The following is a 16243-nucleotide window of genomic DNA, read 5'->3' as shown; positions in this document are numbered from 1 at the left end:
ATAGATCCTGGGGGGACACCAGAGGCAACGATGGGGGGTGGGAAGAGAAGCTGTTGCAGGTGATTCTCTGACTACGATTCGATGGATAAGAATGGAACCAGGCGAGTGCAGTCCCACCCAGCTGGACCATGGTGGAGAGGTGTTGGAGGAGGATGGAACCAGGCGAGTGCAGTCCCACCCAGCTGGACCATGGTGGAGAGGTGTTGGAGGAGAATGGAACCAGGCGAGTGCAGTCCCACCCAGCTGGACCATGGTGGAGAGGTGTTGGAGGAGGATGGAACCAGGCGAGTGCAGTCCCACCCAGCTGGACCATGGTGGAGAGGTGTTGGAGGAGGATGGAACCAGGCGAGTGCAGTCCCACCCAGCTGGACCATGGTGGAGAGGTGTTGGAGGAGAATGGAACCAGGCGAGTGCAGTCCCACCCAGCTGGACCATGGTGGAGAGGTGTTGGAGGAGGATGGAACCAGGCGAGTGCAGTCCCACCCAGCTGGACCATGGTGGAGAGGTGTTGGAGGAGGATGGAACCAGGCGAGTGCAGTCCCACCCAGCTGGACCATGGTGGAGAGGTGTTGGAGGATGGAACCAGGCGAGTGCTGTCCCACCCAGCTGGACCATGGTGGAGAGGTGTTGGAGGAGGATGGAACCAGGCGAGTGCAGTCCCACCCAGCTGGACCATGGTGGAGAGGTGTTGGAGGATGGAACCAGGCGAGTGCAGTCCCACCCAGCTGGACCATGGTGGAGAGGTGTTGGAGGAGGATGGAACCAGGCGAGTGCAGTCCCACCCAGCTGGACCATGGTGGAGAGGTGTTGGAGGAGGATGGAACCAGGCGAGTGCTGTCCCACCCAGCTGGACCATGGTGGAGAGGTGTTGGAGGATGGAACCAGGCGAGTGCAGTCCCACCCAGCTGGACCATGGTGGAGGGGTGTTGGAGGAGGATGGAACCAGGCGAGTGCAGTCCCACCCAGCTGGACCATGGTGGAGGGGTGTTGGAGGATGGAACCAGGCGAGTGCAGTCCCACCCAGCTGGACCATGGTGGAGGGGTGTTGGAGGATGGAACCAGGCGAGTGCAGTCTCACCCAGCTGGACCATGGTGGAGAGGTGTTGGAGGAGGATGGAACCAGGCGAGTGCAGTCCCACCCAGCTGGACCATGGTGGAGAGGTGTTGGAGGAGGATGGAACCAGGCGAGTGCTGTCCCACCCAGCTGGACCATGGTGGAGAGGTGTTGGAGGAGGATGGAACCAGGCGAGTACAGTCCCACCTAGCTGGACCATGGTGGAGAGATGTTGGAGGAGGATGGAACCAGGCGAGTGCAGTCCCACCCAGCTGGACCATGGTGGAGAGATGTTGGAGGAGGATGGAACCAGGCGAGTGCAGTCCCACCCAGCTGGACCATGGTGGAGAGGTGTTGGAGGAGGATGGAACCAGGCGAGTGCAGTCCCACCCAGCTGGACCATGGTGGAGAGATGTTGGAGGAGGATGGAACCAGGCGAGTGCTGTCCCACCCAGCTGGACCATGGTGGAGAGGTGTTGGAGGATGGAACCAGGCGAGTGCAGTCCCACCCAGCTGGACCATGGTGGAGAGGTGTTGGAGGAGGATGGAACCAGGCGAGTGCAGTCCCACCCAGCTGGACCATGGTGGAGAGGTGTTGGAGGATGGAACCAGGCGAGTGCAGTCCCACCCAGCTGGACCATGGTGGAGAGGTGTTGGAGGAGGATGGAACCAGGCGAGTGCAGTCCCACCCAGCTGGACCATGGTGGAGAGGTGTTGGAGGAGGATGGAACCAGGTGAGTGCAGTCCCACCCAGCTGGACCATGGTGGAGAGGTGTTGGAGGAGGATGGAACCAGGCGAGTGCTGTCCCACCCAGCTGGACCATGGTGGAGAGGTGTTGGAGGAGGATGGAACCAGGCGAGTGCTGTCCCACCCAGCTGGACCATGGTGGAGAGATGTTGGAGGAGGATGGAACCAGGCGAGTGCAGTCCCACCCAGCTGGACCATGGTGGAGAGATGTTGGAGGAGGATGGAACCAGGCGAGTGCAGTCCCACCCAGCTGGACCATGGTGGAGAGGTGTTGGAGGAGGATGGAACCAGGCGAGTGCAGTCCCACCCAGCTGGACCATGGTGGAGAGGTGTTGGAGGATGGAACCAGGCGAGTGCAGTCCCACCCAGCTGGACCATGGTGGAGAGGTGTTGGAGGAGGAACCAGGCGAGTGCTGTCCCACCCAGCTGGACCATGGTGGAGAGGTGTTGGAGGAGGATGGAACCAGGCGAGTGCAGTCCCACCCAGCTGGACCATGGTGGAGAGGTGTTGGAGGAGGATGGAGAGGTCAGTGTGTCAAAGGCTGCAGACAGGTCGAGGAGGACGAGGAGGGGTAGTTTACCTTTGTCACTGTCACACAGGATGTTACTGTGTGACTTTAATAAGGGCTGGAAACCTGATTGGATGGAATCAAACATGGAGTTCCGGGAAAGATGGGCACGGATTTGGGAAGCGACAACACGTTCCAGGACTGTGGAGTGGGAGGGAGGTGGGAGATGAGGCGCTAGCTAGCCAGCGGGGTCAAGGGTTGGTTTTTGGAGAGAGGGGTGACGATGGCAGATTTGAAGTAGAGGGGGACAGAACCTGAGGAGAGAGAAGCGTTAACAATATCAAGTAGGATGGGAGCCAGGAAGGGAAGTTGAGGGGTGAGTGGTTTGATGTGAACAGGGTCGAGGGAGCAGGAAGTGGGACTCCTGGACAGGATGAGCTTGGAGAGGTGATAGGAGGGTAACTCGAGAGAGATGCAAGCCCTGGGCAGGGGGAGCGTTGGGGAGATTTGGTCTGGTGGGCGAGGGGAAGGGAGGGTAACTCGAGAGAGATGCAAGCCCCGGGCAGGGGGAGCGTTGGGGAGATTTGGTCTGGTGGGCGAGGGGAAGGGAGGGTAACTCGAGAGAGATGCAAGCCCTGGGCAGGGGGAGCGTTGGGGAGATTTGGTCTGGTGGGCGAGGGGAAGGGAGGGAACCAGAGGCAGGTGAGCAATGGTCTCAATCTTTCTGACACACAACTCCACTCATTTTAGTCCCATCAATTTCTCCAGCACTTTTTCTTGACTGATATTAATTACTTTAAGTTCCTCGTTCTCATTAGCCCCTTGGCTCCCCACTATTTCACTTCGTGTTTTGTGTCTACTGCGAAGACTGATACTAAATATTTGTTTAACGTCTCTGCCATTTCCTTATTCTCCATTATAATTTCTCCTGTCTCAGCCTCTAAGGGACCCACGTTTATTTTTACATACATGTAGGAGCTCTGACAATCTGTTTTTACATTTCTTGCGAGTTTCCCTTTGTATTGTATGTTGTCCCTCTGTGTCAGGGTTAATCTCTGGAATTCCTGCTGTGAAGGTTTGATGCAGTCACTAGCTGTAATTCTCTGGCTCTGATTCCTGCAGCTCCCTGTCGCTCTGAGGATTGCCCGAACACACACCACTGCCCCGGCAATCTGCTGATGCGAGATTGTGCCACATGCCCTTTGACCTGTGCGGAGCTGAGCATGGAGAGCAGCTGTCCCCGAGGAGGGACGTGTTTCTCGGGTAGGTGGAGGGGGTCACGGGGGTCACGGGTATCGGGGACGTGGGCACGGGGCACCCCACTCTGCCTGTCTGGTCACGCTCCTGTGAAGCACATCGGGATGTTTTACTACCTTAAAGGTGCTATATAAATACAGGTTGTTGTGTGTCTGTTCCGGGTGTGTGTGCCTGTGGGGCAGTGTGTGGGGGTGTGCGTCTGGGCGTGGGAGTGCGTCTGTGGGAGTGTGTCTGTGGGGGTGTGCGTCTGGGTGTGGGAGTGCGTCTGTGGGGGTGTGCGTCTGGGTGTGGGAGTGCGTCTGTGGGAGTGCGTCTGTGGGAGTGTGTCTGTGGGGGTGTGCGTCTGGGGGTGTGCGTCTGGGTGTGGGAGTGCGTCTGTGGGAGTGCGTCTGTGGGAGTGTGTCTGTGGGGGTGTGCGTCTGGGTGTGTGCGTCTGGGTGTGGGAGTGCGTCTGTGGGAGTGCGTCTGTGGGGGTGTGTCTGTGCGGGTGTGTGTCTGTGGGGAAGGTGTCTCTCGGGGTGTGTCTGGTTGTCTGTCTGTCGGGGTGTGTCCATGGTTGTGTGTCCAGGTGTGTGTCCGTGGGGGTGTGTGTGTCCGTGGGGGTGTGTGTGTCCGTGGGGGTGTGTGTGTCCATTGGGGTGTGTGTGACGTGGGGGTGTGTGTGTCCATTGGGGTGTGTGTGACGTGGGGGTGTGTGTTTCTGGGTGTGTGTCTGGCTGTGTCCGTGGGTGTGTGTCCGTGGGTGTGTGTCTGGGTGTGGCTAGGTTTGTGTGTCTGGGTCTGTGTCTGTCGGGGTGTGTCTGTGTCCGTGGGGGTCTGTCGGTGTGTCTGGGGGGGGGGGGGGGTGTGTCTAGGGGGGTGTCTGTGGCGATGTGTGTCTGTAGTTGTTTCTCTGGGGGTGTATCCGTGGGGGGGCGGGGTGTCCATGGGGGGGGGTGGGGGTGTGTCTGGGTGTGTGTGTCCGTGTATCTATGTGTGTATCAGACAACACACTGATACAAACAGACCCACACCCACAGACACACACAATGTGAGAGTGAGAGTGTGTGTGTGAGAGAGAGAGAGAGAGAGAGAGAGTGTGAGAGAGAGAGTGAGAGTGAGAGTGTGTGTGAGAGAGAGAGAGAGAGAGTGTGAGAGAGAGAGTGAGAGTGTGTGTGTGAGAGAGAGAGAGAGTGAGAGTGTGTGTGAGAGAGAGAGTGAGAGTGTGTGTGAGAGTGAGAGTGTGTGTGAGAGAGAGAGAGTGAGAGTGTGTGTGAGAGAGAGAGTGAGAGTGTGTGTGAGTGTGAGAGAGAGAGTGAGAGTGTGTGTGTGAGAGAGAGTGAGAGTGTGTGTGTGTGAGAGAGAGAGAGTGAGAGTGTGTGTGAGAGAGAGAGTGAGAGTGTGTGTGTGAGAGAGAGAGAGTGAGAGTGTGTGTGTGTGAGAGAGTGAGAGTGTGTGTGTGAGAGAGAGAGAGTGAGAGTGTGTGTGAGAGTGAGAGTGTGTGTGAGAGAGAGTGAGAGTGTGTGTGAGAGAGAGAGTGAGAGTGTGTGTGAGAGAGAGAGTGAGAGTGTGTGTGTGTGAGAGAGAGAGAGTGAGAGTGTGTGTGAGAGAGAGAGTGAGAGTGTGTGTGTGAGAGAGAGAGAGTGAGAGTGTGTGTGTGTGAGAGAGTGAGAGTGTGTGTGAGAGGGAGAGTGTGTGTGAGAGAGAGAGTGAGAGTGTGTGTGAGAGAGAGAGTGAGTGTGTGTGTGTGTGAGAGAGAGAGTGAGTGTGTGTGTGTGTGAGAGAGAGAGAGTGAGAGTGTGTGTGAGAGAGAGAGTGAGAGTGAGTGTGTGAGAGAGAGTGAGAGTGTGAGAGAGAGAGAGTGAGAGAGTGTGAGTGTGTGTGAGAGAGAGTGAGAGTGTGTGAGAGAGAGTGTGAGAGAGAGAGAGTGAGAGTGTGTGTGTGAGAGAGTGAGAGTGTGTGTGAGAGAGAGAGAGTGTGTGAGAGAGTGTGTGTGAGAGAGAGAGTGAGAGTGTGTGAGAGAGAGAGAGTGAGAGTGTGTGAGAGAGAGAGTGTGTGTGTGAGAGAGAGAGCGCGCGTGTGAGAGAGAGCGCGCGTGTGAGAGAGAGAGCGCGCGTGTGAGAGAGAGAGCGCGCGTGTGAGAGAGAGAGCGCGCGTGTGAGAGAGAGAGCGCGCGTGTGAGAGAGAGAGCGCGCGTGTGAGAGAGAGAGCGCGCGTGTGAGAGAGAGAGCGCGCGTGTGAGAGAGAGAGCGCGCGTGTGAGAGAGAGAGCGCGTGCGTGTGAGAGAGAGAGAGCGCGCGTGTGAGAGAGAGAGCGCGCGTGTGAGAGAGAGAGCGCGCGTGTGAGAGAGAGAGAGCGCGTGTGAGAGAGAGAGCGCGCGCGTGTGAGAGAGAGAGCGCGCGTGTGAGAGAGAGAGCGCGCGTGTGAGAGAGAGAGCGCGCGTGTGAGAGAGAGAGCGCGCGTGTGAGAGAGAGAGCGCGCGTGTGAGAGAGAGAGCGCGCGTGTGAGAGAGAGAGAGCGCGTGTGAGAGAGAGAGAGCGCGTGTGAGAGAGAGAGAGCGCGCGTGTGAGAGAGAGAGCGCGCGTGTGAGAGAGAGAGCGCGCGTGTGAGAGAGAGAGCGCGCGTGTGAGAGAGAGAGCGCGCGTGTGAGAGAGAGAGCGCGCGTGTGAGAGAGAGAGCGAGCGTGTGAGAGAGAGAGCGTGCGTGTGAGAGAGAGAGCGTGCGTGTGAGAGAGAGAGAGCGTGCGTGTGAGAGAGAGAGAGCGCGCGTGTGAGAGAGAGAGAGCGCGCGTGTGAGAGAGAGAGCGCGCGTGTGAGAGAGAGAGCGCGCGTGTGAGAGAGAGAGCGCGCGTGTGAGAGAGTGTCATGTATTCAACCAGCATTGTAACCCATGTATAAACTGACCTAAGTTGTACACTGTGAGAACACTGACCACTCGGTGGGAGACACTCCTAACCTGGACCTTCAGGTATAAAAGGGGAAGCTCCACCCACCTTCATCACTTGAGTGCTAAGGAATAAAGGACAGGTCACAGACTGACCTTCTCTCAAACATGGGCCCCATGTGTATTTATACTGTGTAGTAAGGACCTATCAAGAGTGAGTGTGAGTGAGAGAGTGAGTGAAAGAGAGAGTGAGTGAGAGATAGAGAGTGTGAGAGTGTGTGTGAGAGAGAGAGAGAGAGAGAGAGAGAGAGTGTGTGTGAGAGAGAGAGAGTGTGTGAGAGAGAGAGAGAATGTGTGAGAGAGTGTGTGAGAGAGAGAGAGAGAGAGAGAGAGTGTGTGTGTGAGAGAGTGTGTGAGAGAGAGAGAGAGAGAGAGAGAGTGTGAGTGTGAAGTGAGGACTCCGGGAGCTGTGCTCGCTGTGACTCGGGTAACTCCGGGAGCTGTGCTCGCTGTGACTCGGGTAACTCCGGGAGCTGTGACTCGGGTAACTCCGGGAGCTGTGACTCGGGTAACTCCGGGAGCTGTGACTCGGGTAACTCCGGGAGCTGTGACTCGGGTAACTCCGGGAGCTGTGCTCGCTGTGACTCGGGTAACTCCGGGAGCTGTGACTCGGGTAACTCCGGGAGCTGTGACTCGGGTAACTCCGGGAGCTGTGCTCGCTGTGACTCGGGTAACTCCGGGAGCTGTGACTCGGGTAACTCCGGGAGCTGTGACTCGGGTAACTCCGGGAGCTGTGCTCGCTGTGACTCGGGTAACTCCGGGAGCTGTGACTCGGGTAACTCCGGGAGCTGTGACTCGGGTAACTCCGGGAGCTGTGACTCGGGTAACTCCGGGAGCTGTGACTCGGGTAACTCCGGGAGCTGTGACTCGGGTAACTCCGGGAGCTGTGACTCGGGTAACTCCGGGAGCTGTGCTCGCTGTGACTCGGGTAACTCCGGGAGCTGTGACTCGGGTAACTCCAGGAGCTGTGACTCGGGTAACTCCGGGAGCTGTGACTCGGGTAACTCCGGGAGCTGTGACTCGGGTAACTCCGGGAGCTGTGCTCGCTGTGACTCGGGTAACTCCGGGAGCTGTGACTCGGGTAACTCCGGGAGCTGTGACTCGGGTAACTCCGGGAGCTGTGCTCGCTGTGACTCGGGTAACTCCGGGAGCTGTGCTCGCTGTGACTCGGGTAACTCCGGGAGCTGTGACTCGGGTAACTCCGGGAGCTGTGACTCGGGTAACTCCGGGAGCTGTGACTCGGGTAACTCCGGGAGCTGTGACTCGGGTAACTCCGGGAGCTGTGACTCGGGTAACTCCGGGAGCTGTGACTCGGGTAACTCCGGGAGCTGTGCTCGCTGTGACTCGGGTAACTCCGGGAGCTGTGACTCGGGTAACTCCGGGAGCTGTGACTCGGGTAACTCCGGGAGCTGTGACTCGGGTAACTCCGGGAGCTGTGACTCGGGTAACTCCGGGAGCTGTGACTCGGGTAACTCCGGGAGCTGTGCTCGCTGTGACTCGGGTAACTCCGGGAGCTGTGCTCGCTGTGACTCGGGTAACTCCGGGAGCTGTGACTCGGGTAACTCCGGGAGCTGTGACTCGGGTAACTCCGGGAGCTGTACTCGCTGTGACTCGGGTAACTCCGGGAGCTGTGACTCGGGTAACTCCGGGAGCTGTGCTCGCTGTGACTCGGGTAACTCCGGGAGCTGTGCTCGCTGTGACTCGGGTAACTCCGGGAGCTGTGACTCGGGTAACTCCGGGAGCTGTGACTCGGGTAACTCCGGGAGCTGTGACTCGGGTAACTCCGGGAGCTGTGACTCGGGTAACTCCGGGAGCTGTGACTCGGGTAACTCCGGGAGCTGTGACTCGGGTAACTCCGGGAGCTGTGACTCGGGTAACTCCGGGAGCTGTGACTCGGGTAACTCCGGGAGCTGTGACTCGGGTAACTCCGGGAGCTGTGACTCGGGTAACTCCGGGAGCTGTGACTCGGGTAACTCCGGGAGCTGTGACTCGGGTAACTCCGGGAGCTGTGACTTGGGTAACTCCGGGAGCTGTGACTCGGGTAACTCCGGGAGCTGTGCTCGCTGTGACTCGGGTAACTCCGGGAGCTGTGACTCGGGTAACTCCGGGAGCTGTGACTTGGGTAACTCCGGGAGCTGTGCTCGCTGTGACTCGGGTAACTCCGGGAGCTGTGACTCGGGTAACTCCGGGAGCTGTGACTCGGGTAACTCTGGGAGCTGTGACTCGGGTAACTCCGGGAGCTGTGACTCGGGTAACTCCGGGAGCTGTGACTCGGGTAACTCCGGGAGCTGTGCTCGCTGTGACTCGGGTAACTCCGGGAGCTGTGACTCGGGTAACTCCGGGAGCTGTGACTCGGGTAACTCCGGGAGCTGTGACTCGGGTAACTCCGGGAGCTGTGCTCGCTGTGACTCGGGTAACTCCGGGAGCTGTGACTCGGGTAACTCCGGGAGCTGTGCTCGCTGTGACTCGGGTGATTGGGGTGCGGAGGGAGGGAGGGAGGGAGGGTGGGAGGGAGGGAGGGGGAAGGGAGGGAGGGAGGGAGGGAGGGAGGGGGAAGGGAGGGAGGGAGGGAGGGAGCAGGGAATGGGCTGAATATTTTGCTGTGTGTTGTGTACAGGTTGCTGGTGCCCCGAGGGTCTGGTCCTGGACACTGACCAGCGCTGTGTCCATCCTGCGGACTGCCCGTGTCACGTGGACAGGGTGAAATACTGGCCGGGACAGCTGGTCAAAGTCAGCTGTGAGATCTGCTCCTGTCGCAATGGCCGCCTGGAGCTCTGCCGAGCCAATCCCGAGTGTTCAGGTAAAGGTTCCCGGAGACAGGATCGGGACAGCTCGGGGCATCAATCTCTCATATCGGGGACTGCGGGGACACAGCGTACGGGTGGGTGGGGGCTGGGTTAGGGGAGGGGTTGGGGGAGGGGTACGGGCGGACGTGGGGTACAGGGAGGGTACGGGGGGTACAGTGGGATGGCGAGGGGGGCATTGAGTTAGAGGTGGGGTGGAGGGAACGGGACAATTCTGTGCCTGGGGAAAGCAGCCAGACCTCCTCCTGTTCCCGCAACCAGTCTGTGGGGGTCAGGGGTCAGAGACCGGCGATCTGTCTGTGGGGGTCAGGGGTCAGAGACTGGCGATCTGTCTGTGGAGGTCAGGGGTCAGAGACCTGGCGATCTGTCTGTGGGGGGTCAGGGGTCAGAGACCCGGCTATCTGTCTGTGGGGGTCAGGGGTCAGAGACCTGGCGATCTGTCTGGGGGGGGTCAGGGGTCAGAGACCCGGCTATCTGTCTGTGGGGGTTCAGGGGTCACTGACCCGGCGATCTGTCTGTGGTGGGGTCAGGGGTCAGAGACCGGCGATCTGTCTGGGGGGGGTCAGGGGTCAGAGACCTGGCGATCTGTCTGTGGGGGGTCAGGGCTCAGAGACCTGGCGATCTGTCTGTGGGGGTTAGGGGTCAGAGATCGGCGATCTGTCTGTGGGGGGTCAGGGCTCAGAGACCTGGCGATCTGTCTGTGGGGGTTCAGGAGTCACTGACCCGGCGATCTGTCTGTGGGGGGTCAGGGGTCAGAGACCTGGCGATCTGTCTGTGGGGTCAGGGGTCAGAGACTTGGCGATCTGTCTGTGGGGGGTCAGGGCTCAGAGACCTGGCGATCTGTCTGTGGGGGGTCAGGGGTCAGAGACCTGGCGATCTGTCTGTGGGGGGTCAGGGCTCAGAGACCGACGATCTGTCTGTGGGGGGTCAGGGGTCAGAGACCTGGCGATCTGTCTGTGGGGGGTCAGGGGTCAGAGACCTGGCGATCTGTCTGTGGGGTCAGGGGTCAGATACCGGCGATCTGTCTGTGTGGGGTCAGGGGTCAGAGACCTGGCGATCTGTCTGTGGGGTCAGGGGTCAGAGACCGGCGATGTGTCTGTGGGGGGTCAGGGGTCAGAGACCCGGCGATCTGTCTGTGGGGGTCAGGGGTCAGAGACCGGCGATCTGTCTGTGGGGGGTCAGGGGTCAGAGACCTGCCGATCTGTCTGTGGGGGGTCAGGGGTCAGAGACCGGCGATCTGTCTGTGGGGGTCAGGGGTCAGAGACTGGCGATCTGTCTGTGGGGGGTGAGGGGTCACTGACCCGGTGGGACGTACCAGAATTGCGGATACATTGTGACACGGCCTCTCTGCTCTATTCCCTCCAGTGGACTGCGGCTGGTCCGGTTGGTCGGCCTGGGGCGAGTGTCTGGGTCCCTGTGGGGTTCAGAGTGTGCAATGGTCGTTCCGCAGCCCCAATAACCCCAAACAACACGGACACGGGAACCCCTGCAGGGGCATTTACCGCAAGGCCCGCAGGTAACTCAGGGTTCAGCGGGGGGGGTTTGGGAGGTTTGGGGTTTGGGGTCGGGGATTGTGGGGTTGGGGGACAGGGTTTGGCGGGGTCGAGGGTCAGGGTTTGAGGGGTCAGCGGGTTTGGGGTTTGGGGATTTTCGGGGGGGGGGTTGTGGGGTCAGGGTTTGGGGCGTTTCGGAGGGTTGGGTTTCGGGGGTGGGGTTTTGTGGGTTTTGGGGGTTTTGGGTTTTGTGGGTTTTGGGGGCGGGGTTTTGGGGGTTTTGGGTTTTGTGGGGCGGGGTTTTGTGTGTTTTGTGGGGGGGTTTGGGGAGGTTGAGTTTCAGGGGGGCGGGGGTTTGTGGGTTTTGGGGGGGCGGGGTTTGGGGGGGTGGGGTTTGGGTTTTTTTTGGGGGGGGGGGTTGGGGTTTTTTGGGGGGTGGGGTTTGGGGGGGTTGGGTTTCGTGGGCGGGGGTTTGTGGGTTTTGGGGAATTTGGGTTTCGCGGGGCGGGGGTTTGTGGGTTTTGGGGGGGTGTTGGGGGGCGGGGGTTTGTGGGTTTTGGGGGGGCAGGGGTTTGGGGAGCGGGGTTTTGGGGGTTTGGGGGGTTGGGGGGGGTTTGGGGGAGTTGGGTTTCGGGGGCGGGGTTTGTGGGTTTTGGGAGGTGGTGTTTTGGGGGGGGTTTGGGGGGCGGTGGTTTGGGGGGGGTTTGGGGGTTTTGGGGGGGTTGGGTTTGAGGGCGGGGTTTTGTGGGTTTTGGGGGCGGGGTTTTGGGGGGCGGGGTTTGGGGATTTTGGGGTTTGTGGGCGGGGTTTGGGGGTTTGGGGGCGGGGTTTGGGGATTTTGGGGGGCGGGGTTTTGTGCATTTTGGGGGTCGGGGTTTGGGGGGGTTTGGGGGCGGGGTTTTGGGGTTCTGGGGGTGGGGTTTGGGGGTTCTGGGGGCGGGGTTTGGGGCGGGGTCCGGGTCCCACAGTACAGTGTATCCCACTCCTGTTGTCTCGGTGTTTAGGTGTCAGGTGGTGCCCTGTCAGGATTGTGAATTCCAGGCCAGGTTATACTCCAGGGGCGAGCGATGGCCAGTCGGGCAGTGTGAAGTTTGTCAGTGTTTCGAGCAACTCCGTGTCCACTGCTCCACGTACTGTCCATACACAGCGCTGGGCTGTCCACAGGTAAGGGGCCTGCGGGGCGTTGATGGGGTATTAATGGGGTATGTTTGGGGTATGTTTGGGGTATGTTTGGGGTATGTTTGGGGTATGTTTGGGGTATTGATGGGGTATGTTTGGTTATGTCTGGGGTATTGATGGGGTATGTTTGGGGTATGTTTGGGGTATTAATGGGGTATGTCTGGGGTATTGATGGGGTATTAATGGGGTATGTTTGGGGTATGTTTGGGGTATTGATGGGGTATGTTTGGGGTATTAATGGGGTATGTTTGGGGTATTGATGGGGTATGTTTGGGGTATTAATGGGGTATGTTTGGGGTATTGATGGGGTATGTTTGGGGTATTGATGGGGTATTGATGGGGTATTAATGGGGTATTAATGGGGTATGTTTGGGGTATTGATGGGGTATGTTTGGGGTATTAATGGGGTATGTTTGGGGTATTGATGGGGTATGTTTGGGGTATTAATGGGGTATGTTTGGGGTATTGATGGGGTATGTTTGGGGTATTGATGGGGTATGTTTGGGGTATTGATGGGGTATGTTTGGGGTATTGATGGGGTATGTTTGGGGTATTGATGGGGTATGTTTGGGGTATTGATGGGGTATGTTTGGGGTATTAATGGGGTATGTTTGGGGTATTGATGGGGTTGGTGCACAGCATTTTCCCAGGGCTCCTGATCCCAGACCCTCCCACGATGTTCCCAGCCATACGAACAGGAGGAGGCCATTCAGCCCCTCGAACCTATCCCGACATTCAATTAGATCGTGGCTGATCTATACTTCAGCCCCCGGCCTCAACAACGGTTTGGGGGAGTTCCCGGTTCCCACTGCCCGCTGGGTGGTGTACTTCCTGACATCACCCTGACCGGCCTGGCTCTGATTGTAAGGTGATGCCCCCCTTGTTCTGGGCTCCCCACCAGAGGGAAGAGTTTCTCTCGATCCACCCCATCGAACCCTTCAATCACCTTAAACACCTCGATCAGATCGCCCTTTAACCTTCGACACTCGAGGGAACACAGGCCCAGTCTGTGCAGCCTGCCCTCGGGATTTAACCCTTTCAGCTCCGGGGTATCGGTCTGGGGAACCTACCCCCCCTCTCCCCCTCCCCCTCCGAAGCCGATATACCCTCCCGGGGGGCGGGGGGCCCAGGACTGAGCACAGTGACTCCACACGGGGTCTGACCCGAGCCCTGTCCAGTGACACCATCACTCCCTCCCCGTCGTGTTCCAGACCTCGAGATAAAGGCCAACGTTCCATCAGCCTTTGGGTTAGTTTTTGTTTCTGCCCACTAGCTTTCTGTGAGTTCTGTTCTTGGACCCATAAATCTCTCGGCTCCTCCACAGTTCCCAGCTTCTCGCTGTTTAGAAAACTCTCTGATCGATCCTGGGTCTAAAGTGATAATCTCTCACTTCCCCACACTGAACTCCCTCTGCCACAGGTTTACCCACTCACCCAATCTCTCAATGTCCCTTTGTAACTTTCTGCTCCCATTGACACTGTTTACTGCACTTCCTGACATGGTGTCGTCAGTAAACTTCTATATCCAGCTCTCGATCCCTTCCTCCGAGCCAATAATACACATGGTGAGAGGCTCAGGCCCCAGCACCGATCCCTGGGAACACCACTGGTCACATCCCACCAATCCGAGAACATTCCCTCGATCCCCACTCTCACTCTCCAACATCCCAACCACATACCCCCCCTGTCACAAGGGGCAGTCTCACTTGTGCCAATAATCTGGTGTGTGGAACCTTCTGGGTCCAGATAGATAACATCATGGAATGATGCAGCACAGAAGTGGCCATTCAGCCCATCGTGCCAATGCCAGCTCTTAGAATTTAGGCCGTACTCCAGCCTTTTCCCCATAACCCTCTCCATTATTTCTCTTTAAATACACGTGCAGTTGCCCTTTGAACGTTCCGATGGAATCTCATCCCTCCGTGTGAAGAAAGGGTCCCCTCCTTTCCCCTCTCGTTCTTTTACCAATTATTTTAAATCTGTGTCACGTACCAGACAAAACAAGTTCTCCCGACTTGCTCGCTCAAAACCTCTCAATTTATCAACCCCTCAATTAAATCTCCCCATAACCTTCTCTGCTCCAAGGAGGACAACCCCAGCTTCTCCAGTCTCTCCCCGTAACTGAAGTCCCTCATCCCTGGGAGCATCCTGGTCAACCTCCCTGTGCTCCCCCTCCATCCTTCCTACAGTGCGGGGCCCAGAATTGGACACAATACTCCAGCTGTGGCCGGGCCAGAGACAGGGAAAGGTTAGGCCTGACTTCCTCGTTCTGTATTCAATGTCCCAGTATCCCAGAAACTTTCTGCACTGTCTGATCAAACTTACTCTGCACTGACCCCCCCTCCCCCGACACAGGGCACTGACCCCCCCTCCCCCGACACAGGGCACTGACCCCCCCTCCCCCGACACAGGGCACTGACCCCCCCTCCCCCCGACACAGGGCACTGACCCCCCCTCCCCCCGACACAGGGCACTGACCCCCCCTCCCCCGACACAGGGCACTGACCCCCCCTCCCCCGACACAGGGCACTGACCCCCCCCCTCCCCCCGACACAGGGCACTGACCCCCCCCTCCCCCGACACAGGGCACTGACCCCCCCCTCCCCCGACACAGGGCACTGACCCCCCCCCTCCCCCCGACACAGGGCACTGACCCCCCCTCCCCCGACACAGGGCACTGACCCCCCCTCCCCCCGACACAGGGCACTGACCCCCCCCTCCCCCCGACACAGGGCACTGACCCCCCCCCTCCCCCGACACAGGGCACTGACCCCCCCCTCCCCCCCTCCCCCGACACAGGGCACTGACCCCCCCCTCCCCACCTCCCCCGACACAGGGCACTGACCCCCCCCTCCCCCGACACAGGGCACTGACCCCCCCCTCCCCCCCTCCCCCGACACAGGGCACTGACCCCCCCCTCCCCCGACACAGGGCACTTACCCCCCCCCTCCCCCGACACAGGGCACTGACCCCCCCTCCCCCGGCACAGGGCACTGACCCCCCCCTCCCCCGACACAGGGCACTGACCCCCCCCTCCCCCCTCCCCCGACACAGGGGCACTGACCCCCCCTCCCCCGGCACAGGGCACTGACCCCCCCCCTCCCCGACACAGGGCACTGACCCCCCCCTCCCCCCCTCCCCCGACACAGGGCACTGACCCCCCCCTCCCCACCTCCCCCGACACAGGGCACTGACCCCCCCTCCCCCCGACACAGGGCACTGACCCCCCCTCCCCCGACACAGGGCACTGACCCCCCCTCCCCCGACACAGGGCACTTACCCCCCCCCTCCCCCGACACAGGGCACTGACCCCCCCTCCCCCGGCACAGGGCACTGACCCCCCCCTCCCCCGACACAGGGCACTGACCCCCCCTCCCCCCGACACAGGGCACTGACCCCCCCCTCCCCCGACACAGCGCACTGACCCCCCTCCCCCCGACACAGGGCACTGACCCCCCCTCCCCCCGACACAGGGCACTGACCCCCCCCCTCCCCCGACACAGAGCACTGACCCCCCCTCCCCCGACACAGAGCACTGACCCACCCCTCCCCCCGACACAGGGCACTGACCCCCCCTCCCCCCGACACAGGGCACTGACCCCCCCCTCCCCCGACACAGGGCACTGACCCCCCCCTCCCCCGACACAGGCGACTGACCCCCCCTCCCCCCGACACAGGGCACTGACCCCCCCTCCCCCGACACAGAGCACTGACCCACCCCCTCCCCCGACACAGGGCACTGACCCCCCCTCCCCGCGACACAGGGCACTGACCCCCCCCTCCCCCCGACACAGGGCACTGACCCCCCCTCCCCCCGACACAGGGCACTGACCCCCCTCCCCCGACACAGGGCACTGACCCCCCCCCTCCCCCCGACACAGGGCACTGACCCCCCCTCCCCCGACACAGAGCACTGACCCCCCCCCCCCGACACAGGGCACTGACCCCCCCTCCCCCGACACAGGGCACTGACCCCCCCTCCCCCGACACAGGGCACTGACCCCCCCCTCCCCCGACACAGGGCACTGACCCCCCCCTCCCCCCGACACAGGGCACTGACCCCCCCTCCCCCGACACAGGGCACTGACCCCCCCCCTCCCCCGACACAGGGCACTGACCCCCTCCCCCCGACACAGGGCACTGACCCCCCCTCCCCCCGACACAGGGCACTGACCCCCCCCCCTCCCCCGACACAGGGCACTGACCCCCCCTCCCCCGACACAGGGGACTGACCCCCCCCCTCCCCCCGACACAGGGATCTGACCCCCCCCCTCCCCC

General features: G+C 60.5%; 1 protein-coding gene across 1 annotated transcript; it reads left to right on the top strand.

The window, feature by feature from the left end:
* Positions 1 to 3506: 3506 nt before the first annotated feature.
* LOC139242404 (uncharacterized transmembrane protein DDB_G0289901-like) lies at positions 3507 to 10810 on the top strand (the record flags this gene model as incomplete). Its single annotated transcript, XM_070870340.1, has 4 exons — positions 3507 to 3574; positions 6931 to 8927; positions 9108 to 9290; positions 10660 to 10810. Coding segments are annotated over exons 1-4 (2399 nt in total), but the record flags the coding sequence as incomplete, so codon positions are not given.
* Positions 10811 to 16243: the final 5433 nt, after the last annotated feature.

This window comes from Pristiophorus japonicus, unplaced genomic scaffold, assembly GCF_044704955.1.
Source record: "Pristiophorus japonicus isolate sPriJap1 unplaced genomic scaffold, sPriJap1.hap1 HAP1_SCAFFOLD_1319, whole genome shotgun sequence".
NCBI classification, from domain to species: Eukaryota; Metazoa; Chordata; class Chondrichthyes; family Pristiophoridae; genus Pristiophorus; species Pristiophorus japonicus.
Note: the sequence above shows the minus strand (reverse complement) of the source record. Positions and strands in the feature narration are given on the sequence as shown.